The 22,955-nt window shown below is 38.8% G+C and overlaps 4 protein-coding genes across 54 annotated transcripts; 3 read left to right on the plus strand and 1 right to left on the minus strand.

Moving 5' to 3' along the window:
* The first annotated feature begins 983 nt into the window (after positions 1-983).
* Positions 984-3,279, plus strand: LOC110184186 (uncharacterized). The gene has a single exon (XM_020952597.2). The coding sequence runs from the start codon at positions 1,259-1,261 to the stop codon at positions 2,381-2,383; it is 1,125 nt and encodes a 374-aa protein (XP_020808256.2). The 5' UTR covers positions 984-1,258; the 3' UTR covers positions 2,384-3,279.
* On the plus strand, positions 3,153-4,569 carry Gr8a (Gustatory receptor 8a). 2 transcript variants are annotated; one of them, XM_086829922.1, is made up of 3 exons: positions 3,153-4,024; positions 4,089-4,240; positions 4,301-4,569. In XM_086829922.1, exons 1-3 carry the CDS (start codon positions 3,187-3,189, stop codon positions 4,418-4,420), a joined length of 1,110 nt encoding a protein of 369 aa, XP_086686048.1. In that variant the 5' UTR covers positions 3,153-3,186; the 3' UTR covers positions 4,421-4,569. The 2 variants fall into 2 exon arrangements, with proteins under 2 accessions (XP_086686048.1, XP_086686045.1); XM_086829919.1 differs by having other exon boundaries at positions 3,187-4,024; positions 4,089-4,569.
* LOC110184124 (uncharacterized) lies at positions 4,557-9,493 on the minus strand. The gene is made up of 7 exons (XM_020952530.2): positions 8,113-9,493; positions 7,933-8,043; positions 7,725-7,870; positions 6,793-7,666; positions 5,946-6,079; positions 5,609-5,876; positions 4,557-5,543 (listed from the first exon to the last, which is right to left on the minus strand). Exons 1-7 carry the CDS (start codon positions 8,221-8,223, stop codon positions 4,959-4,961), a joined length of 2,229 nt encoding a protein of 742 aa, XP_020808189.2. The 5' UTR covers positions 8,224-9,493; the 3' UTR covers positions 4,557-4,958.
* A 3,844-nt stretch (positions 9,494-13,337) lies between these two features.
* up (Troponin T, skeletal muscle) lies at positions 13,338-22,934 on the plus strand. 50 transcript variants are annotated; one of them, XM_086830031.1, is made up of 10 exons: positions 13,338-13,607; positions 16,159-16,206; positions 16,881-16,929; positions 18,920-18,943; positions 19,524-19,896; positions 20,802-21,020; positions 21,082-21,174; positions 21,251-21,331; positions 21,932-22,010; positions 22,244-22,934. In XM_086830031.1, exons 2-10 carry the CDS (start codon positions 16,194-16,196, stop codon positions 22,495-22,497), a joined length of 1,185 nt encoding a protein of 394 aa, XP_086686157.1. In that variant the 5' UTR covers positions 13,338-13,607; positions 16,159-16,193; the 3' UTR covers positions 22,498-22,934. The 50 variants fall into 50 exon arrangements, with proteins under 50 accessions (XP_086686157.1, XP_086686084.1, XP_086686115.1 ...); XM_086829958.1 differs by having other exon boundaries at positions 16,881-16,925; XM_086829989.1 differs by having other exon boundaries at positions 16,881-16,925; positions 19,524-19,893.
* Positions 22,935-22,955: the final 21 nt, after the last annotated feature.

Here is a 22,955-nt window from a genome sequence, read left to right on the forward strand (position 1 = left end):
CATTAGCATCACAATTAAATGTGTTTTTGATTTGGAAATTTCGTGGCAAAATAACATAGAATGACCTGACGCCGATGCAATAAGAATAACGGCTTATATGCCGATATTATATAAGCGAGAATACACATCATTAATGGATGCGTAGCGAGAATTTCCCCGTACTGTAATCGGTTCATCGAACACGGTGAGAGACGGAGGAGTGATCGTAGCTTTCAATATTGAATCTGCATTAACTTTCGTTAGTCTGTGCCTTTTATTGTTGTTTGGCTGGCGGCCAGAAAAATACATATATATGCGACGCATTTCAATAATAATGAAAACAAAAGTTAAAACAAATAAACCCATGGCCAGGGCTCCAAGATAGGGGGGGAAAACAACCGCTAGCTGCGAGCTGGCAAGAAGAGAGTTTGAGTGAAAGAGAGATGCTGATGCTGCGCGCTATCGAACGGTGATTACAAGAAATATCATTTTACAGTTGCTTCTTCTGCGCTACACTCACCAGTGTGTGAGTGTGGAGCTTGTGGATTTTGGGATACCGTTAGCTGCGTTACTGAGGAATCCAGATATCGAAAGCAAAATGTTAAATAATAATATTCATTTTTGAATATCAAGTTTTTAAGTAGAACAGATAGCCATCTATCTCTTATGATCCTTACATATTTTCTTTTGAAAATGTATACTCTTATCAAAACCAGAATTGGAACACAGTGTGCTATCTATCTTATATACTTACCTATAATTTAAGGGCAGCAAGAATACCAAAAATAGGCGAACTATCAAAAGAAAGATAAAATAAATTATTCTTAATAAAGAGTAATGTCTAGGAAGCTTCTTTTATATTCCTCTTCAAAACATATTACATTTACAAATGAATTATTCATACATTTATAAACATAATAATTGAAAGAATTTCATCAGCTTCATTATCTAACTTTCTCCTAAGCAAAGTAACTTCTAAAAAATAGTAGAATAAAAGGTTTCAAGATTTATTTGATGCAAATATTATTATATATTTATTAACTTCAAGTAAAAATATTATTACTTTCACTTACCCTTCTGCTTCTTTAACTAATTTTTCTATCGAGATAGGGTATAAAATCAGCGACCTGGAAACATAATGTTACGCATTTCACCTGCGGGCTCGTAGGTCAAGAGCTTGTCATCGCCGGCACATTGGCTGGTGTATATAAATTTTGACAAAAGAAAGACTTCGGCTTAAACCGATTTCGGCAAGGCGGCGACCATAAGCCATAAGGTGATGAGCACTCGACGCGGTGACATGGCATGGTATAGACCCGGACCCCTTCCGGCAGCATGGCTGCTGATGCTGGCACTACTATTGATTCAGCTAGCATCTGTGCTTGGATTTGGCAATGAGTATGTTCACATCAAGGTTCATGTGCCCAAGGAGGAGGCAGCGGTGGAACCGGACTTGGGCGCCCACAAGGTTATCCATCATTACCACCACCATCCGCATCCCCATCAGTTGTTGAGGTCCCGCTCAAGGCCTCGGCCCAAGCCCAGTCCTCTGCTGGAGAGCGTAATCCTCTCGGATCTGGATAAACCGCTGCACATGAGCGAGCATGCAGATTACTTGAACCACGCTAAGGAACTGGCGGACCACCTCACAGAGACATATGCCAAGAAGGCTCCTCCTCCGGCTCCGGTGCCGCCCAAGAAGAAGGTAAATACGTATACCATCATTGAGGAGCAGCACAGGCCGCACGGCTATGACTACGAGGATCACCAGGAGCACAGTGTGGACACCTATCGGGTGATTGAGTCGCGTCCCAAGCAGCAGCAGCAGCATCATCATCACCACACCGACGAGGAGGACGAGGATGTGGGCTATCACTATTCAGCGACGAAGACACATCACCATGGTCATCTCCATGGAATCGGTGCTTATGCGGAACCGGCGCCCGTCGAGGAGCATGTGGAGCAGGAGCCAGATCATGGCTACCACTACTCACCTCCCAGCCATGCCTATATTCCGCCAAACCATAGTCACGCCCATCGCAGCTCCAAGGCGAACAGAGCTCCAGCTTATACCTTGGAAGCACCCGATGAAGCCGCCTCCTACGGATACGACTATTCCAGACCAGCTGGAGCGGGTGGCAGTAGCAGCGACTTCCGTCCCTCCGTCCAGGTGCCAAGCAGCGATCCATATGGGGATGAGGAGCAGCCGGCGGACACGTACGGAGCACCGCCGCTATCCCTAGCCACGCGACGACGTCGTCCGCCTCTCGTGGACTGGCCGGAGTCCACGGGATTCGGCGGCAGCAGTGCTGCAGATACCTACAGCGGCGTGGACAGCTATAATGTAGGACATGTCCAGGGCTATGGATCTAGTGGGTATCAGTTCCACGGGCCCTATCTGTAGGTTGTGAGCAGCACCTCGCCTAATCTAAGATCTATTTATTTAGTGTTTTTTTTTGTAGTTCCGTAAGTTGATCCAATCAGTCCCAAGACCGAATAATATGAATAAACACCTCACACTGAAATGAATTCGTTCCTATGACCTGAATTGTTTTTAAATGAAGTATATCAATAAATCAATATTCAACTTTTTACTATTTGCATACCAATTTCTGCCCCTGAAATTTTACATTTAATGGATTGCTTAGTTAACCTTCATTAATAGAATATTGGCTGTTAAAATGTTTGAACTTGAGTTGGTAATTCAAGCTAATCAGATTTTAAGTAGTAAGTATATAAATGATAAATTAGAGAATTCAATCTTGCTATGTTCTTGATTTAAACATTAAATTACAGTTCACTTAATTAGCTGCACTTATATCAGGCTATAAAAGCTCTCATTGCAAAAAATCCTAAACAATTTCAACATTAAAATGTGTATTAGAAGGTATATAGTAAAAAATCTTGTTTAGTCTATTTTGTATTTGAATATTTTGCATGCTTGCTTGAATATTTAGTTCATGTTACTAGCTTTCTCTATCGTAAGTTTATTAACCGAAGGTTAAGCGAGGGCGCTTCTCATTTGTTAAAGAAATTCTCACCCTGTTTTCACCTGACCAGAGCTTAAAAAACCGATGATTTGTTGAGGAAGTCACTTAGTTTAATGGAATTGGATGACCCGAACCCGTTTCGCGGTGTCATTTTCGGTGGAGATCTCACCCAAGGATAAGGATAGACTAGCTTCGGTTCTTTAGCTGGCAGTACACGATGAGCGGCCGCTTGGGTCAGGTTCTGCAGTTCCATCTGCGTCTCTACCAGCTGCTGGGCTTCCATGGTATTTCACTACCAGGCGATAAGAGCACGGACCGGCCCAGGACACGATTGCGGGCATGGAGTCTGTTCATACTGGTGTCCTTGAGTGCTTTGATTGTGTTTTGCCTAAGCAGTAGCGATGAGTTCCTTTTCCGGGGAGACATGTTTGGTTGCGTCAACGATGCCTTGAAGTACTTTTTTGCCGAAGTGGCTGTGGTGGCCATTTACCTGGAAACCCTAACCAGTCAGCGGCACCTGGCCGGCTTCTGGTGTCTCCACGCGAAACTGGGTCAAAGAGTGGGAGTGGTTAGTCTGAGAAGCGAACTGCAGCAGTACCGTCGCTACTTGATCTGTCTGTATGGGATGATCCTGATCGAACTAGGTCTGCACTTGAGTCTGTGGCAGGTCCAGCCGCTGACTCGCCACATGGCCCTGTTTTGGATGACCTATGAGCCGTTGGTTTTTCTTACTTACATGAGGAATGTCCAGTTTGTACTCCACATGGAACTGCTGAGGCAGCAACTGGCCCACTTGGAGCGGGAGATGGTCTTGCTGGCGCAGTACTCAAAGTTTGCCAGCGAAACTGGCCGCAGTTTTCCCGGCTTTGAGGCTTTCCTGCGCCGCAGTCTGGTGCAGAAGCAGCGCATCTACAGCGATGTGTACGATATGTTCCGGTGTTTCCAGGAAGCCTTTAACTTCTCCATCCTTGCCGTTCTGCTCACAATTAACATCCGCATCGCCGTCGATTGCTACTTCATGTATTACACCATCTATAATAACATAGCAAATATAGGTGAGTGTTATATCAAATCTAATTGTAAATTACCTTTGACAGTGTTTTGGATTTTCCATAAAAGATTACTACTTAATCCTACCCGCTTTGCTGGAGATTCCTGCCTTCATCTACGCCTCGCAGAGCTGCATGGTGATTGTGCCGAGGATTGCCCACCAGCTGCATAGTATAGTCACTGATTCCGGCTGCTGCAGCTCCCCGGATCTCTCCCTTCAGGTCCGACGTGCGACAACTGGTAGTTATTATCCAATAATAACTATGCTTTTCTTGCTCCAGATCCAGAACTTTTCGCTGCAACTTCTGCACCAGCCCGTCCGAATCGATTGCCTGGGTCTGACCATAATGGACTGCAGTCTGCTTACAAGGGTGCGTACATCTAGATCAGTTTCCATTTAGCACACTGCATATCTTTTCTCCTTCCAGATTGCCTGCTCGGTGGGCACCTATATGATCTATACAATTCAGTTTATACCTAAATTTAGCACTCAGTACATGTAGTCTTATATGTTTAAAAGAAAATATAAATCTTGACTTTACATATTAAAGCTTTGTTATATTCATAAAATTATACGTAATTACATAAATGTATTTATTTATAATTATATATCTTAAAACAAGGAAGGGGCATCGTTTATAGCAGCGGGCACGTTACAAATTTATTTACAAGTGTATTTATTGGCTGGCGGCTGGACGGGCACAACATGGAGGAGGAGGATGTGATGGTGTCCAAGTTGACATACTGAGATAATCCCCTCCGCTGCCATTGTTTTTTCTTTGTAAAGATACTCTAAGAACAAAGGTAAGTAAAGTAAAGTAAAGGACAAAGTACTAGCTGATGGCTCCGCATATATATCCCGACCCCGGGAATTGCTACAGACTACAGACTAATGGGGGAATTACGGGGAATATGTATGGTGTACATCGTGTGCGATGTCTAATCGTACTCGTGACTCGATTCTCGCTTCGCAATCAGATTTTCACGCTCTTCGTCGTTGCCCTCGATGATGGTGATGCCACCGGAACTGCTGCCATGGTGATTTCGATTCACCGGCTTAACGCGATGCAGAGATTCCGTCAATCCCGATCCGGTGAGGACCTCCACCTCGTCATCGTCTTCGTCGGGCACCTCGAAGTATGGATGCGAGGACACCGGTCTGAATTTGTAGCCCGTGAGTACGAAAAACACATAGGTGGCCATCTCACGGAACATCTCGTCCAGCCAGGCGTACTGAAACACCACCGTCATCTGGAGTAGGTCGACGATGATTCGCGTGAAATAGATGTAGCACACGATCATGATGTAGAACTGTCGGAAAAGCTTAAGCTTCCGCAGATTGATCGCTGCTTTGCCGTCCGAAGCAGATGCCTCGTGGAGATGCCGAATGGACCACACAATCGGGAACAGGATGGCTCCACAGCACAGCAGATCCACGAAGAAGAAGATATTGTGCCAGGTGCGGAACTCGGCGTCGCTCTGATCCGATTCGTCGGTAATGATCTGAGCTACGTTGGCCAGAACCTAAAAAATTAAAGATTGTGAATTCAGTCTCAGAATATATGGAAGAATTTATAGATTAAACCCACCTGCAACGGGATGACAATCATAAAGATCTTCTTGTCCTTGTCGGACAGAATGTGCTTAATAAATGTCCAACCGGTTCCAATCAGAACAATGGTGATAAAGAGTACTGCGCCCTTTAGCAGATGAGCAATATAGTAAAGGATGGCCCAGGTTTCCACATGCTCGCCCCGTTTCTCAATGAAATGATAGTTGATCGAGTGGAACATCAGAGAGAGCGACTTAAGGAATACCAGCACGGCCATCAGGTAGTGGATTTTGTATACCGTGTGCCTGTCATGGGAAAGCAAACAACATCAATATTTAATAAGAAAATTGAAAATTTTCTTCTGCAAAACTCACTTGCTCTTCTTCAGGATAAAAACCCAGAAGAGACCGGAAAGGAAAAAGAGCAGGCTCATCATAAAATATAGAGCGGGCAGCGGCATCTCTCCAGCAGACAAGTAATTGCCATTATTGTTCTCTTCTATGTCCACCTGAAATGAGGGTGCGAAATTAAGTGTTTTTATATTGACAAATCAAAGTTAAAAAAAGCATAATTAAATTAAGAAACCATTAATTTCAAGTCGAAAACCTGGCCTATGCTAGTTTTTATTATGTTAACAAATCTGCATACTCAATTTAAAGTTTTAAAAAATTTAATTTTTTGAAAATTTTAACGATGTCACCCCTTTATTTAAAAAAAGAAAAATTGGAAAAATATTTTTTTCTATCTGCCATATCAGATCGATACCCCTGTTCATGCTGATCAAGAATATATATGATTTATATATGACCAAAATTAAAATAACAAGGATATAAAAAGTGTTAAAAACAACATTATCAGCCTATACCCTTTATAATAATAGTTTAGGGTGTATATGTATGTATATATCCTCTTTAGCTAAATTTAATAAAAGACTCTATTCATTTCAATGTACTGCTACTTGGTATCCAACACATTTAGCGCTGCATTGAATAAAAGCGAGATAGAGACAGCAAGAAAACAGGGGACCAAAATCATTAACCCTCTAATGCCACTTTTCAAAATAATGGAATAATATTAAGTGTCTTAAGGCACTTCATGGGTTTAGATACAAGTCATTATAGAATTTATGATTAATTTCAAAGAGGAAAATAACGGATATATAAACAGGGATAAGCGCCGATAGTATTTAAAGTCTCTCTTATCGTGTTATCGTCTACTCACATTAAAGGACATAACCTTGCTGTGGCTATGGTAGTTGGGGCAGGCATGGAAGTACAGATTGTAGAGGCCTTCGTCACGCAAGGTGGTCACCAGCATAGAAAAGTTGAAGCTGTAGTAGTTGACCCCGTTGGCATCCGTTTCCCTGATCAGCGGCATTGTCGAGTCCTTGCACAGGTCCTCCTGCGATTGCTTGAACGAGCCGACTGCGTATAAATCGTCTTCTGCATCCGATTCGTGAGGCAAAAAGTTATTCACGCCTTGATCTGGGGCAGCATCCGAATCGTCGACTTCGTCTTTCTTGGCGGCGACAGGAACAGAAACAGGAGCAGCGACAGCGGCAGGAGGTGCTGCCACTTTAGGCGCATTTATGACTTCTTCTTTAGCTGATCCTGGTTTGGCTACTACTGAGTCCTCTTTTTTGGTCAGAGGCTTCTCCGGTTTAGTTTCGGGCGTGACCTTGATGGGTTCCACCGGTTTGGGGGCAACTTCGGCTACTTTAAGACCAACATCCTGCTGAACAGTATCACTTTTCTGACTAGCGACAGCTTGTGGCTGAACAGGAACTACTGGCTTGGAAACAGGAAGCTTCTTAGCAGCGGAATCCTCTTTTTGGGCTACAATCTCGTCCTTGGGCAACTCAATTTTACCAGCCACCGCTGGCGAGGATAGCTTCAACTCTGCCGGTGGCTCCTGCTCCGGGGGATCCTCCATGGAGTCATCGGGTTCATCTCCCAGGTAGGGCGGCACATCACGCGCTTGGCGGAATAGTACCGAATCACTGACCTTTCCCAGGCGAGAGTTTCGCTTGGTACGGGCGGTAATGTCCTTGTAGATGTGCATGTTGGCCCATTCAGGCGAGCATTTCACATTGACTCTAGAGGAGAGAAGGCAAGAAATAAGCGGGTATAGGAACACAGGCAGGGCGCTCATACTTCAACTCCTTGAGATCCAGAACGAAGAAGAGTATGGGTCCACTGGTCTGCAGCTTAGGCGGTTCCTCTAAAATGCACTTGGTCTGGTGCGAGTCCAGATACGGATTCAGCTGATCAATGGTGGTCTTGTCCAGCGATAGGCCCAACTAGTAGGAGACACACAATTGGAATGGCTGCACATTGTGGGTTTCTATAAGGTTTTCCTTACCAAATCCGTGGGCTGCTCCTCATCGATCGTCAGCTTGCTGAGCTGCACGTCCAGATGGCCGTTGGTGTAGAACCCGAAGGTACTTAGTGCAATGTATGGACGCCTGTCATTCTGCGGAAGTTGAGGAAACAGTGTGAGTCAGGTGCTCCGGGCCATGGGAGAAGGAAGAACTGTACTTACGCGCACTTCCAGATGGTGCTTCCGCGCTAGAACCGACAGTGGAGCGGCTAGGAGCGCGACCATCACGGCGAGTACCAGTATTGATTTAACATCCCCGCCGGTGGAGCCCATTTCCCCCGGATTCCAAAGGTTTTCGCCTATTTTCCCCGATCTCTCTCTCGTCTCTCGTCTCGTGGCACTTTTCCCGGCGTGCGACAAACACTGACTGCTGTGGTTGCTGGGATCCGGACGACAAAGTGTCAATCGATTAGCGCCGTCCACAGCCAAGGTTCATAATATTCACACCACAATCGAAGTTATCAACAACTCAGCAAATTTAAGAATTCAATTGGTTCTGCGGTCGAAAGAACTTGCTATGTGCGTGTGTGTGTGGGTGGGGCGGTGTGACCAAATGCAAAGCAGGTAGAAAATACGAATATATAAAATATACCAGAACGGAATGGCTCTGCAGAACAGCTGAGCCCCCGGTATTAATTAATCGATTATTTGCTTAACCATAGATTATAAATACCGTTTTACAGTGTGACCAGCTACGGCGCTGGCAACTAAGTAAGCTTTCGATTATATTTCATTTTTTGAATGCCGCGGGAAAATCGAGACATGCTGAATAGTTTTATATCACATGAATTTAACAGTGTTATTTTTTGTAAACTAAAATTGTCTCAAATAAACAAATTACTGAGTTTTTATTTAAATCGAATTTCCTCATTTTAAAGCTATATATTTTATACCCTTGCAGGGTATTATAATATCCAGAAGTTGGCCTACACAGTGAAAGAGCCTTTTCCGACCCCATAAATCATATATATTCTTGTTCAGCGTGAACAGACGGATCGATCTGACATGGCAACTGGAAAAAAAAAATATTTCCTAATTTTTTCAAAAAGAGATAGTAATTAATTTTTAAAAATTGACAAAAATTTGAAAGTTTTAAATTTTTCAATTAAGTGCACATTCTGGACATTTGTTAGCCTTATAAAAACTAGTACAGAACAGCTTTCTGAATTGAAGTTATTGATTTTTTGGCAAAGTTATGATCGATTTATAATTCTATTAGAAGTATACAAACTTCGTTATCCCGATGTTAGGATACTTAATTGTTTTATAATAAGTACGTTGACACATTAAACTTTACAATACTAATGAGTATTGGCCATCAAAGTATTTATTTTAGTATTAAGCTTTTTGTGTTTTATTAAATTAGATTTGGTTGTGTAAACTGATTTAAAAAGTTTAAAAAATCAATTTTAGTTTATTTTTGTAAACTTTAATCTAAAATTCCTTTTAATTTATTCTCTATTCATAATCTATCTATGATTGTTCCTACTATATTACAATTTTATAGAGTGGTTTGAAAATGTCAAGAGGAGAAAAACAACATCTGAAAATAAACGTGTAACACTATACATAAAGTAGACACAAAATAAATGCTATATAAACTGCCTCTGTATAATTATGTCTTTCTTAAACGTTTTCACATTTTCAGATTTTCTTCTAGAGGTTTTTCTATGGATTTTTCCGTTGTTTCTTTTTTCTTCTTGTTATTCCTTTTTTTTGGTTCGTTTTCATTTCATTTAATTTGGTTTGCTTACTTTCTTATTTTTAAATCGAACATCGAATATATAGAATCTAAAATTGGCACACCCCGAGTTGTTTGTTCTTTACAGATAAATGTTTGCCTGGCTGATTCAACCTTATTCATTAAAATCTTATGGAGCATATATATACATATATATCTTTGACAATACTGAATAATTGATTTCAAATGTAAATGAAGTCCGGGGTTAAGATAATGGTGAATTGAAGTCCACAAGTACTGGGATATTTAAAAAGCTTGAAATAATATATCAATACAGATATATTTAAAATGCATTTGAATACGATTAATTTGTATTTATATATACAATATAATGATTAATATGGAAAGCTACTTAATGATATTGTTTATTGAAATAAACAAAGATTATGTTAGCTTTTACAAAGGACACGGAATAAGGTATGGCATAAGAATATGTGACCATTTTAATGAATTTTAATGAGCAGATATCAATAAACTAATTCTATCCACATTTCAATTCATTATTTCTTGATCCCAATTTAGATAAATTTAAATATTTTTCCAGATATCCAGCTTCTCGGATATTGTTTATGTTATCCTCCCGATCTATGCAGATTATTACCGACAGTTGCCCGTAAACATCGACGCCCCAGAAAGCTAACCTATAGATAGACACATTAAAGATATTTAAACAAATACGTACATATATATATGCGCATACTTTAATATATATGTATATATTTATATCGGTGGCGGACTTCGTGCATGCGATCGCCACTAAAAACCGAAGGCTACAGACTAAGGCGCCCACACAAATCTCCCAAAAATAGAACAACAAAAATCCGAAACTGTGCTATTTGTTATTCCCTGATTCCGAAGATGATGCGAATTGAAATTTAGTTGAAGGAATACCCACCGATTCCTAATGAATGTAACATATGAATAAACATACATACACCCACGTCTGTGTCAGGGATATGGTGGTACTTACATACATTATATTGTGCAGATATCGGGGCCGATGTATACCATAAGTTCAAAGTTGTTTATGTGAACCCATGTGTGCCAGATGGTGGCTTCGAGACCAGGGGAATCTGGATCCGGGATCACCTCTTGGGGTTCTACATCCTGCTCACCTGAGCACCATTGCCATGCTGCAATCTGCTGCAATCTTGGCAAGCAATCCGTAATAGCCAGACTGCACCGGACTACCCGTATCCAACGGATACAGCCAAAGACACAGATTTCCCTCGGAATATATATATATTATATATACGTATTTGCATCGGTGCAGATACAAAAATGTTCTAAATTTAAGAGACTGCCGCAGATTCGGGCGGCAGCCCAAAACGAAATCAAAACAAATGCGAAACTTTTCAACTAGATGGTAATTTTAAAAGTCTGCTACTATATAATATATGTATACTAAATATATATATATGTAAAAGTCGGCTTAAATATATGAAAAAACCAAGAACTAAGCAAGCTCAAATATTGAAGCTAATTGAATAAATTGTTTCAATGAAACTGAGCAAGATATAGCACTAAACTTAAAAGATATGTTATAAAAAATTTTTAAATTTAACAACAAATCTGTGGCACACCCTCAAGAAAACCTAAAATTTATAGATATTTTTATATGATAATTTGTTTGACAAATAAAGTTTAAAAAATGCATAACTAAGTCAAAAATGCATTAATTTCAATTCGGAAAACTTTTCTGTGCTAGTTTTTATTAGGTTAATAAATCTGCATACTAAAATTAATATTGTACAAAATTAAAATTTTTTGCCAATTTTTGCAAATTTTAACGATGTAACCCCTTATCTTTTTTTGAAAAAATTGCAAAAATTTAGTTTTTCTCCCGACATGGCTAGAAAGATTCGCCTGTTAATGCTGATAAAGAATATATATGATTTGTAGGGTCGGAAATGACTCCTTCACTGATTAAAATTATATTTTCCTCAGCAAGACTCTTGAAATCGACATTTTTATTTCATACATTTTGAAATATGTTTTTTGGGACAATCAAAGTTTACTAATTGCATAACTAAGTGAAAAATGCATTAATTTCAATTCGAAAAGCTGGATTAGGTTTTTAAGCTTAATAAATCTGAATACCGCAAAGATAATATTTGTAAAAATAAAAGTGTTTTTTAGATTATTGAAAATGTTACGATGCAACCCCTTAAAAATTTAATATGCTATTTTTTGGCGAAAGTCAATGTTTACATATTGCATAACTACGTCAAAAATGCATTAATTTCAATTCGGAATCCACTTCTGTGTTAGTTTTTTTAAGGTTAATAAATCTGCATACTCGAAATAACATTTTAAGAAAATCACAATTTTTGTAAATTTTAATGATGTAACCCCTCATTTTTTGTTTTTAAATGGGAAAAATTAAGTTTTCGTCCCGACAGGCTAGAAAGATTCGCCTGTAAGTGCTGATCAAGATTTGTAGGAAATGACTCCTTCACTGAATAATGCTATAATATCATCTCTATATTCCTTATAAATAATAAAGAACTCATTGCAATCCTGCCCTATCCTGGTTAGGGATTGACGAAACCTAGCACAACTAACCCAAAAAATATATTTTTGAAAGATTCTTAAATATATTAAACACAATTACTAATGTTTGAATTACTTTTAATTATATTTGAATTCAAATCACAAATCGAAAGCCAAAGAAAGGTGACACAGGGTGTCTAGATGCATATATAAAAGTATTTGGCGAAAGTATCCACTACAATAGAAAATTGGAAAATAACAACAAGAATAGAAGAGAATAAAAAAAGAAAATCAGACCAGTGACGAATAGATTCAAGTGTTAGACAAATGGCAATGCGATGGGGCACCAAAGGCCGTTCGACGTCAGCACGATCCACAGATCTATAGGATGATCATATATATATATATATACATATATATTTAAGCAAATATACACACTATATGTTAATACATATCGGAGAGTTGTAGGGCGTGCACTCTGGGGTTCAAATATTGCAACTATCCATCCGGTGGGGCGTTAGAAATATACAGATATATATTTATTTTTGATGCCCATGTACATGGTCCAGATATATGCAGCTCGATTCTCTTAATGGCTGTGAAATTTATGTTCTACGATATTTGATTCCAAAAACAAATGTGTGCCTATTTACTTATGATCTCCGGCCATATACTATATGCTATGTGCTATGTGCTATGTGCTATGTGCTATGTGCTATGTGCCACACATGTATATGGAGAGGAAGGGGTCGCCTTCTCGCTCTGACCACTTGGAGATCCCTGGCCGGGGATATGGAACACGCATCCAACTGTGGTGTGTGTGTGTGTGTGTGTGTGGGAGCACAAGTTTATGTTTCACCTGAGAACGATTTTCCCAACACACAGCACACACACACACATACACTGAGCACACCCACCCACACCCACACCCACTTGTTGCCACATCGACTGGCATATGCCTGGCCCGTTCGCACCCATCCTTATTCGCTGTGAATGCTGTTTTATATAGACAAAGTCGGCTAGATCGGCCAGATCGGCCATATCCATTGGGTGTGTGAGTGTGTGTGTGCGTGTGTGGAGGGGGATGCGAGGCTTTTCCGCGAACGCCACGAAAAATTCTTTAACATAACGTGTAGCAGCGCCACAGATCGTCAGTCTGTTTAGTCGAACCGCAGCATTCGCTCCTACGACGTCAGCTGCTCGGACTTTAGTTGAGATTTCAATTTGTTTCTTTCTCCCTAAGTAAGTTTTTTTTTCTGTTCCTACTCTGCTCTACTGCTGCTTCACCTCCTCCCAAAATCTTCTGCATCATCTTTAAAAGAAACAAGAATTAAATAAAAGAAACAAAATAGTGTGAACAACAAAAAAGTTTAAACCGCAAAAAAATGCAACTCGAATGAACAATCAAACGAATCCTTTGGAGGTGTACACTGTTGTCCTTCGAAAGCATAAATGAAAAAAAGGAACTAAATCCAAAGAGAACTAAAAACTAAAGCAACAAATATCAAAGACGTTGTCTTATATAACATAAATTTTTTTTCAATATTTTTTTAAAGTGCAAAACAACCAACGAAACGAAACTAAGTGAAAAATTAACTGAAAAAAAAAACTCTAAAACTAATTGAAACTCTAAAAGAAAACAATTTCAAGCATATTTTTTGTCAAAGTACTATCTATCTATTTTTTTTTTTTTCAATTTTTTTTGTTATCTAAAAATAAATGAAAATGCTCCCAGGCATTTTCCCAACAACAGCAACAAAAGATACAACAGCAACTACAACGAAAAAGGATCAGCAGCAACAATAAAAGCAACAAAAACCAAAAGCCACAACTGCCAGACAGGAATATATACAATACACATATATATCTAAACGATCCAATCCAACTCGGACTCGATTCGATTCGAACCGAAAGTGTTATATGATCTGAGAGGAAAATTCTCAAAATTTCGTTTTTCAGTTACTATTTTTTTTTTTGTTTTTCCTTTGAATTGTAAAAATAAATTCGTTTGCGTTTCATGTCTGTGTGTGATTTTACCTTGGCAAAATATCCAAGACACACACAGAAATACAGAACGCTGCCAATAGAAAAATACAGCTAAAGATACAAATACATAAACAGATACAGATTCAGATACAAATAGCCGAAAACACAAGGCGCAGGCGCTATAGACTCAGATGCTAGAGGTATATAGAACCCCAAAGAGACACCCCCGCAGATCTGGAGACTTTTGGAATAAATCCATTATACGGATATATATAAATGGAAAAGCTTTGAATGAGGAAAATAGGTATAGACCATAAAGTTTAGACAAATTTAGAAAATTATAACGTCATTCAATGATAGCCTTTTCCCCTGAGATCTATCCAAAAAATACCATGGTTCTGGATGATGAACTTGAAAACCTTAAGTTTAAAGGGGAAACAAAAAAGAAGAAGTAATAGTTAAATAATAGGAATTCTCATTCCTTAAAGCACTAAAAATGTAGAGTGAATATATATTTTATTATATTATTCTTTATTAGTTTTTTGATCAGTAAATTAGACAGAAAACATTTCCGCTGACTTTTTTTTCGATTATGAATTAAACATTTCATATTCTATATTATAGTTCCATTCGATTGGGTCGGGAAAATCTCAGTCATGCATTTTCGCTATTTCCCAAAATGACCCAGTTTGTCTAGAGCTAAAAATAGGTCCCAAAAGATGCAGAAAAATGCATCAGAAATATGGAATTCTGCGGAGTAGAACAATTTCCGTAGTATACAAATGTCATGCCTAATAATTTTTCACTTCTTTTTATATATACATATATATAAATCATATATAGTATATATAGGGTGGGGATCTGCAAACGGTATTTGACTTTCTGATTTAGTGCCAAGGTAAAAACAACAATAACAAAAAATACAACAATTTTCAAAATTTACTCGAAAAGAACCGAAGCTTCTTAAGCTTTTTGGGCGCTTTCTGTGGTAGTAGCTTTCGGCCAAAAGGGAAATTCAATACGTGCCCGTGCCCCAAAGGCTATTTTTAATCCCAAACGCATTCGGAAAAATCGGAGCAAAAAAAAAAAAACAACACTTAAACACCGATATACATAGATCAGACCATTACTGTCTCCCTCGCACACAAGTATATAGATAGGCAGAAAAAATTAAATAATTTTAGAGCTAAAGGAATTTGTTGTTGATTTTATTGTGGAAGATTATGATGTGAGGACAAGACAAGACAACACATTGTTGCCGGCTAAAAAAAGACTTTTTCTCTCTCTGCCTACATAGAGAACGGGATACATATGGTATATGTATGTCTTATGACATGGCCGATACCGATGCCCGATGTATATATCTTATTTAGAGGGGACATATTCGTCTAAATATAGAGTACTATCAAGGCAATCAGAGGAGAAAAAGCTCACAACAAATGTTGTATCTGGCTGGGCAGTCACTGAAAGTACAGTGAAACCGTGAACGATTACCTTGGAACATTTTTTTTTCAAAGTCTGCAGGATTTAGATCCTTTTGAACGTTGTTGCTGCCGGTCCGTAAGATTACTTTGATATTTTAAATTTAATAATTGTACGAGATTAAAAAAAAAAATTTGTTAATAATTGAAAATACAGTTTGTTAAATTTTAATTAGCCAAATGGATACCTAACTTTTTATAATTATAAATCCATATTCCATAAATCAACAATAAGTAAATGATCAATTATCATTCAAATAGTTTATCTTTTCGGCTAAAGCTATAATTTCATTTAAATCAATAAACAGGAATGTTAGAGAAATTATAAAGGATGTCAATCTTAATGAAAAGCTATACAAAACTACGGATTAGAATAATTCTGTTCGGGATAATAATTCCATTATTCACACCTGCTGGCAAATATGCTAAAGAAATATTAAGCAATGCTTAGATTACATTTAAAAGCTTACTAATTTAATATTTCTCTTCTCGTTTTTATTTTTGCAGGTTTTTTCAACCCTAAACCGTAATCATGTCCGACGATGAAGAGTACACGTAAGTATTAACGATTCGACAAGGGATACGTAACTCAAATATTAAGTATACGTCGCGTATAGGATATTAAGTATACGCCGCGGTGGCTGACCGGCAACATAAAAATGTATTGAAAATGAAAGAAATAACTAAAATCGTGTTAATAAAGTGCAACTATTTAACTTCAAGAGGAGTATCCGATTTATTTTTGAACCCTTGACTACCGATACTACCACAAAGGATGATTTTTTGTAAGATGATTTTTGCCATCACGTTGAGGCCATCATCCACAGCACACGTACTTGTGGCACCTATTTTGATCTGTACTCCTTCTTATCTATTTCCATGCATTTCCAATCCCGAAACACGATCCTAACTGTGAAAAACCCAACACCACCACCACCACCACCACCAAAAACCTTTATCTCTGTTCGACCGACTGCTAATGTTGTCGTTTCGTTTCTTTTGAAATCAACAACTAATAATATCAATCAACAACAATTCAACAACAACCACACGACAATTCAACAACAACTCAACAATCTCACCCCTGCACTGTGTGCGCGTGCGTCCGTGTTTTTGCACCCTGCACCCTCACACATAAATAAAAAATAAATATATATATTATTGATAAACAAAACCCAATCCACAAAATGAAACAAAAAAACAAATCCGTTTCATTACGAACTCCAAAGCAGCTCCGAGGAGGAGGAGGTTGTCGAGGAGACCCGCGAGGAGACGTAAGTACATTTTTGTTGCCAATTTTTGTCAACATTTTTCGTTGGTTTTGGTGCAGCAGCATAAAGAACTCGATTGGTGTTCACCTATGTCTATATATTTTTTGTCATTTATCCCCCTTCCATATCAAACTATAAATATTTTTTTATTTTTTGACACCCCCCTTCACCCCCTATTTATGTTTTGTATTTTGTCTATTCAAAATTTTCTATATGTGTTGTATGTCGTCAATGTTTTGCAAATCAATCGAACTATCCAAAAACAACAACAAATTAAGGAAACTTTTATTAATTATGTAGAAATTAATCCATCCTTAAAACCCGAAACCAACCCGTTTTGTGTATTCGTCTGTAAATAATCCAATTTTATTTATTAATTTTACACTTATGATTTTATTATCATTTCTTTTGTACATTTTTGTTATTTCTTTTGGTTTTTGTCTTCAATGTGTTGTTGTGTGTGTCTATAAAAACCGAAAAATTAAAACAAAAAAACCAGCCAACAAATTCCAAATTAGAATCATAATTGCAAAATTCAAGATCATGCGCAATCAGTAACGGATAATTGTACAAAATTTACTAATGGAACCCGAACCTGAATCCCCCCTAGTAAAACCACAAAATTCACCACAGCAGCGAGTTCATAGTCTCATTACTATATAGCCTGAGCAAAAAAAAAAAAGAAAATTGGCAAATTTTGTATATAAAAGCTATGTGTGTACCCCAGCACCTCGTCAACTCATCAAAAGTCCCAGTCCTAGCCCTAGTCCCAAACTACCTATTTTCGGAACCTATAGCTTTCCACATTCTATATATCACTGTGTATTTTGTATACGTAACCTGTCTATTGTCTATCTGTCTATCTATCTATATACTCGTGTATCCGTTTATCCCGTATATCCGTATATATCCCCCAAAAAACGAAAATACATTTCCGAAGCAATAAAATAATTTCCAAAATTCTAAACAAATATCGTTTACAAAAACGTTAACTTTCCGCCTATCGCTGGCCTGGCTTAGCAAAATGTTGTTGCCGTTTTAAGACTTGGAAACTATTGATACCGATTCTGTTTATCTCTCTCTTTCTCTCTTCCATCTCTCTTTGTGATCTCCGTTCTTATTGCAGGAAGTAAGTAAATTGTGTGAGAAACCAATGAAAAGAAGAAAGAAAGAATCCAAAATTGTACAAAAACCGAAAATTAAGTCGAACGTAATTCGTATTTGAATCGTGTTTTGAGAAAACAATATATATCCCATCCATAAAATCAGCATCAAAGTTTTCCCAAAAGAAGAACTTTCCAAATTGCTCTTTGCACAAATTTGCACATCCCAAAAAATTCTATGCTCGTTTGCCAATTTCCGAACAAAACAAAACAAAAAAAAAAACAAAAAAAATACATAAGCAAGACCAAAATCTTTTTGTGTGTATATTTTTGCTCTGTTTCGATCTGTCCATGCATCAGAGTAACAGTTCCAGTTTCCAGTACCAGCTCCAGTACCGTTCCAGTACCAGTACCAGTACCAGTACCAGTTTCCAGTTTCCAGTTCCAGTTCATACTGTACAAATTTCGTTGCTTGGAAAATTCGCTGACTTGACATTCTTTTTGCGTTTTCCTTAGAACAACAACAAACCAGAAAACAAGAACAAAACAAAACAACAAATACGTACTTACCAATCAGTTACTATTCTCCATTTTATCTTCTTCCTTCATTTCGTTACAAAAACAAAAACCGATCTATTTTGCAAATGAATTTTTTAAACAACCAAATGTTTTCTCTTTCTTTCCAACGTTCTTTTTTGTTTGAAAACTGAAATAACAAACAAATCGCATTTTGTATGAACTTTTCGAACCGAAACCCACAACAAAAAATCAATCAATCAAACCATCGTGACTTTGTCAATTTTTGAAACACAAAACCAAATCGATCGATATATATATATATATAAAAATATCACCACCTCCATGTTTGTTGCCACCTCAATGCCTCACGTATAGAAAACCACCTCAGACACCAGCCGAGTAAGTCTATGTACAAAAAACAAATGTGAACAACAAGTGAAACCAGAATGCTAACCAAGACTAAACCCTTAGTGTTATGTTAAGATCGTATCGTCCCCCAATTAATCCGCCTGTTCGTATCAGTAATCCAAAACGAAAACAAAAACAATATTAAATAAATAAAACAAATTCTAAACATTCAATCTAAGCAAACTTGAGTCTAGACTGTACCTCTGTACTTACTCAACTTACTCACCACACCTCAGTTTCAGTTTCCGTTTCCGTTGTATTTTTTTTTTTACAACTAGAGTAGAATTGCTATTTGTAGAATGTAGAATCTAATGCTTATTTACATCAGCACTTTGATGGCTACTAATTGTATAAACAACTTTTGGAAAAACAAACAAAATCAAATCGATAATAATAATATGAATAATGAACTCGAAACAGGCCGTAAGAAAGTCCGTCAAAATTCTGTAATTAATTGTAGTGCCTAGAAATTACTTGGCGTAGTACTAGAGAGCTATCTAAATGCTTGTTCGTAGCTCAACAAATCACTAATAGATTTCTTTCTGCATCCCCTTGCTTGCCGCCACATCAGAGGAGAGGGCGACCCAGAGTTCATCAAGCGTCAGGACCAGAAGCGCTCCGACCTCGATGAGCAGCTGAAAGAATACATCAGCGAGTGGCGCAAACAGAGATCCAAGGAGGAGGATGAGCTGAAGAAGCTGAAGGAGAAGCAGGCCAAGCGCAAGATCTCGCGTGCCGAGGAGGAGCAGAAGATGGCTCAGCGCAAGAAGGAGGAGGAGGAGCGCCGCGTCCGCGAGGCTGAGGAGAAGAAGCAGCGCGAGATCGAGGAGAAGCGCATGCGTCTCGAGGAGGCCGAGAAGAAGCGTCAGGCCATGTTGCAGGCCATGAAGGACAAGGACAAGAAGGGACCCAACTTCACCATTGCCAAAAAGGAGGCAGGCGTGGTAATTATATGAGATTCCATCAATGCAGCCTACTGATACGCCTCCGTTTCCCCCCACCATCTGTCTCTCTCTCTTCCTTTTTTTTCTTTTTTCCGTTCTTTTTTTTCGTTATCATTTCTACTTTATGATTTCATTATTGATTCCATATAAACTCCTCATGTGTCCACCTCGCCCACAACAACATGCAATCCAAACCATACTACATCTTTTGTTTTCAACATTGATATTAATCAATCCCTAATCGTTAATCGATAATCGTCTGTGTTTGGCATTAATCGAACAATCACGATCATTCGAAATCGCTCATCGTTTTCCATCAATCATTTAATCGTTAATCCTCGGTTTTTGAACTCTCTTATCGATCATTGTTAATCGTTTGTGCCCGCATAAATCGAACATAAATCGAAATGAATTAAAAACACATTTATCGATCGCCTGGAAACGCTTGAAAACACTCTCACACTACAATGTGAAACTGAAACAACAAAACGATTCTCTGTTTTCTTTTTTCTTTTACACAACAAACAAATAAACAAACACGCATGCGCACACACCAACCAACCAACCAACCAAACAAACAAATAAACAACCAACAAACCAACAAACAAACAAACAAACACCAACAACAATTGCAACTTTCTTTGTCCGCTCATATGCGCTCTTTTCTCTGTGTGTGTCTATCTCTCTCTCTCACTGTTTGTCTCTCTCACCACTCTTGTACCGCACGTACCACAAAAATCTGAAAAAAAACAAAAACCAAAAACCGAAAAACACAACGCAATGTGTCTGCATCTAAAAACAAAATCAACAACAAATAAAAAAACTAAACAAAAATATTAAAAAAAACATCCTGCGCGACAATCGATCGATCGAATCTCGAAAAATGCTAAAAATCAAAAACATAGTTGGGACTCTCGTCCGCCGCCATGGAACGCAACAAGACTAAGGAACAATTGGAGGAGGAGAAGAAGATCTCGCTGTCGTTCCGCATCAAGCCCTTGGCCATCGAAGGATTCGGCGAGGCCAAGCTGCGCGAGAAGGCCCAGGAGCTGTGGGAGCTCATCGTTAAATTGGAAACTGAGAAGTATGACTTGGAAGAAAGGCAGAAACGTCAGGACTACGATGTGAGTACCATGACCCTTTACCTTCCATCGAAACCACAGCTGATCCTTGTAATCCTGACAGTTGAAAGAGCTGAAGGAAAGACAGAAGCAACAGCTCAGGCACAAAGCCTTGAAGAAGGGTCTCGACCCGGAAGCTTTGACTGGCAAATACCCGGTAAGTTAATGAATTCAATCTTCCTAGGATGCCTGACACTCAACCATCCGGTCATCCGGTATTCCTTTCTTTACAGCCCAAGATTCAAGTCGCCTCCAAATATGAGCGACGTGTGGATACACGCTCATACGACGACAAGAAGAAGCTCTTCGAGGGTGTAAGTATTGAGTATATTAATTCTATTTGCTGAACTTTCAGCCTGCGGGGATGGGTTCCTTTTGGCTGCTTCCATGTAAAAATGATCTCAATATTATGTGCACATATAGGGCTATAATACGGTCTATGCGGAAACCTTAGAAAAGACCTGGCAAGAAAGACAGGAAAGATTCACTCAGCGCACAAAATGTAAGCGTCCTTCGGTGAACGAATGGACTCCATGTCATGTGTCTTTATGCTTTTCCTATTATCACTATTATTTTATGTTTTTAATTGTGTCATAAACTATGTTCTATTTAATCACTGTACCGAAAGAACCGAGAGTACAGTCACGTTCACTGTTTACAGTCACCGGAGTAGGGAGTAGGAGCTTTTGGGGGTCATGCGATAGGACACGATAAGGAACAGGCAATAACTCACCTAACGTTTACTCTTCTCTTATCTCTTTCTATGTTCTCATGTAAACTATTTTTCATAATTGTGTCAACCGTACTTGTGTCTTGTGTGCTCTGTGCTCTGCGCGTCTCGTATCGAATAACAATACCCATTAAATCACACAAAATACACACACATGATCCAAATACTGAAAACCCACACACAGGGCTGGGATGAGATCTCCAAGGACTCGAACGAGAAGATCTGGAACGAGAAGAAGGAGCAATACACCGGCCGTCAAAAATGTATGTACTGTAGAGAAGAGATTAGATAGTCACAGCAGGGATCAACTCTGATTCGAGGACTTATTCAGGAACACGAGAACTACATTAATCAATATGTTCATTGTCGTACTGTGTTCTTTGATTTAATTTTTATAATTTTTCTTAATTTTAATTTTCCGTTTCACGTGGAGTTTTGAGTAATCCTTTCTGAATTGAAATACTAATGGATTATATGTTTATTTGCCCAACTACAGCCAAACTGCCAAAGTGGTTCGGCGAGCGACCAGGCAAGAAGGCCGGTGAGCCCGAGACACCCGAGGGTGAGGAGGATGCCAAGGCCGATGAGGACATCGTTGAGGATGATGAGGAGGTCGAGGAGGAGGTCGCCGAGGAGGAGGAAGAGGAGGCCGAGGAGGATGAGGAGGAAGAGGAGGAGGAAGAGGAGGAGGAAGAGGAAGAGGAGGAGGAAGAGGAGGAGGAGGAGGAGGAAGAGGAGGAGGAGGAATAGACCAGTCCACTATCCGCCACAATCCACCGTGTGGGCCATGGCCAAACGACCAATGGACCCAACCACCACGCGAGCTCTCTCTTTCCTTCACAACTTTTTCGTAAAAACAAACACTACATTTAAATACCAAAGCCAAAACATTTTAATAAAAGTAAAAGAATGAACTAAATAGTTATGATGATATCTTAGCTTATTCGCCCAACATCAACAACAAATACTTGCTATTCAAAAAAACCAAATTGAACTTCTTTTCTATTGAACTTATCGAATTGAAACCCAAGAAATGTACGATTTCTTTCAAATAAAACATCAAATAACAACACCAATTAATAAGTCAAGAAAACCCACCAAAAACCAACAACAAACAACAACAACAAAAAGCAAAAGAAACAATCAAGATATTAAAGTGTGTTTTATGGCATCTTATCTATGAACAATTCCTGTTGTTTGTGTGCATG

Source organism: Drosophila serrata, unplaced genomic scaffold, assembly GCF_035046125.1.
Source record: "Drosophila serrata isolate PLE 108 unplaced genomic scaffold, ASM3504612v1 contig_23, whole genome shotgun sequence".
NCBI lineage: Eukaryota > Metazoa > Arthropoda > Insecta > Diptera > Drosophilidae > Drosophila > Drosophila serrata.

Coding starts and splice junctions, on each gene's coding strand:
- LOC110184186 (XM_020952597.2), top strand. CDS start 1,259: ATGAGCACTCGACGCGGTGACATGGCATGGTATAGACCCGGACCCCTT.
- Gr8a (XM_086829919.1), top strand. CDS start 3,187: ATGAGCGGCCGCTTGGGTCAGGTTCTGCAGTTCCATCTGCGTCTCTAC. Junction 4,025..4,088: donor TAATAACATAGCAAATATAG/GTGAGTGTTATA, acceptor TTTCCATAAAAG/ATTACTACTTAATCCTACCC.
- LOC110184124 (XM_020952530.2), bottom strand. CDS start 8,223: ATGGGCTCCACCGGCGGGGATGTTAAATCAATACTGGTACTCGCCGTG. Junction 8,044..8,112: donor AGCACCATCTGGAAGTGCGC/GTAAGTACAGTT, acceptor CAACTTCCGCAG/AATGACAGGCGTCCATACAT. Junction 5,544..5,608: donor TGATTGTCATCCCGTTGCAG/GTGGGTTTAATC, acceptor TTAATTTTTTAG/GTTCTGGCCAACGTAGCTCA.
- up (XM_086829958.1), top strand. CDS start 16,184: ATGTCCGACGATGAAGAGTACAC. Junction 18,944..19,523: donor CCACCTCAGACACCAGCCGA/GTAAGTCTATGT, acceptor CCGCCACATCAG/AGGAGAGGGCGACCCAGAGT. Junction 22,011..22,243: donor ATACACCGGCCGTCAAAAAT/GTATGTACTGTA, acceptor GCCCAACTACAG/CCAAACTGCCAAAGTGGTTC.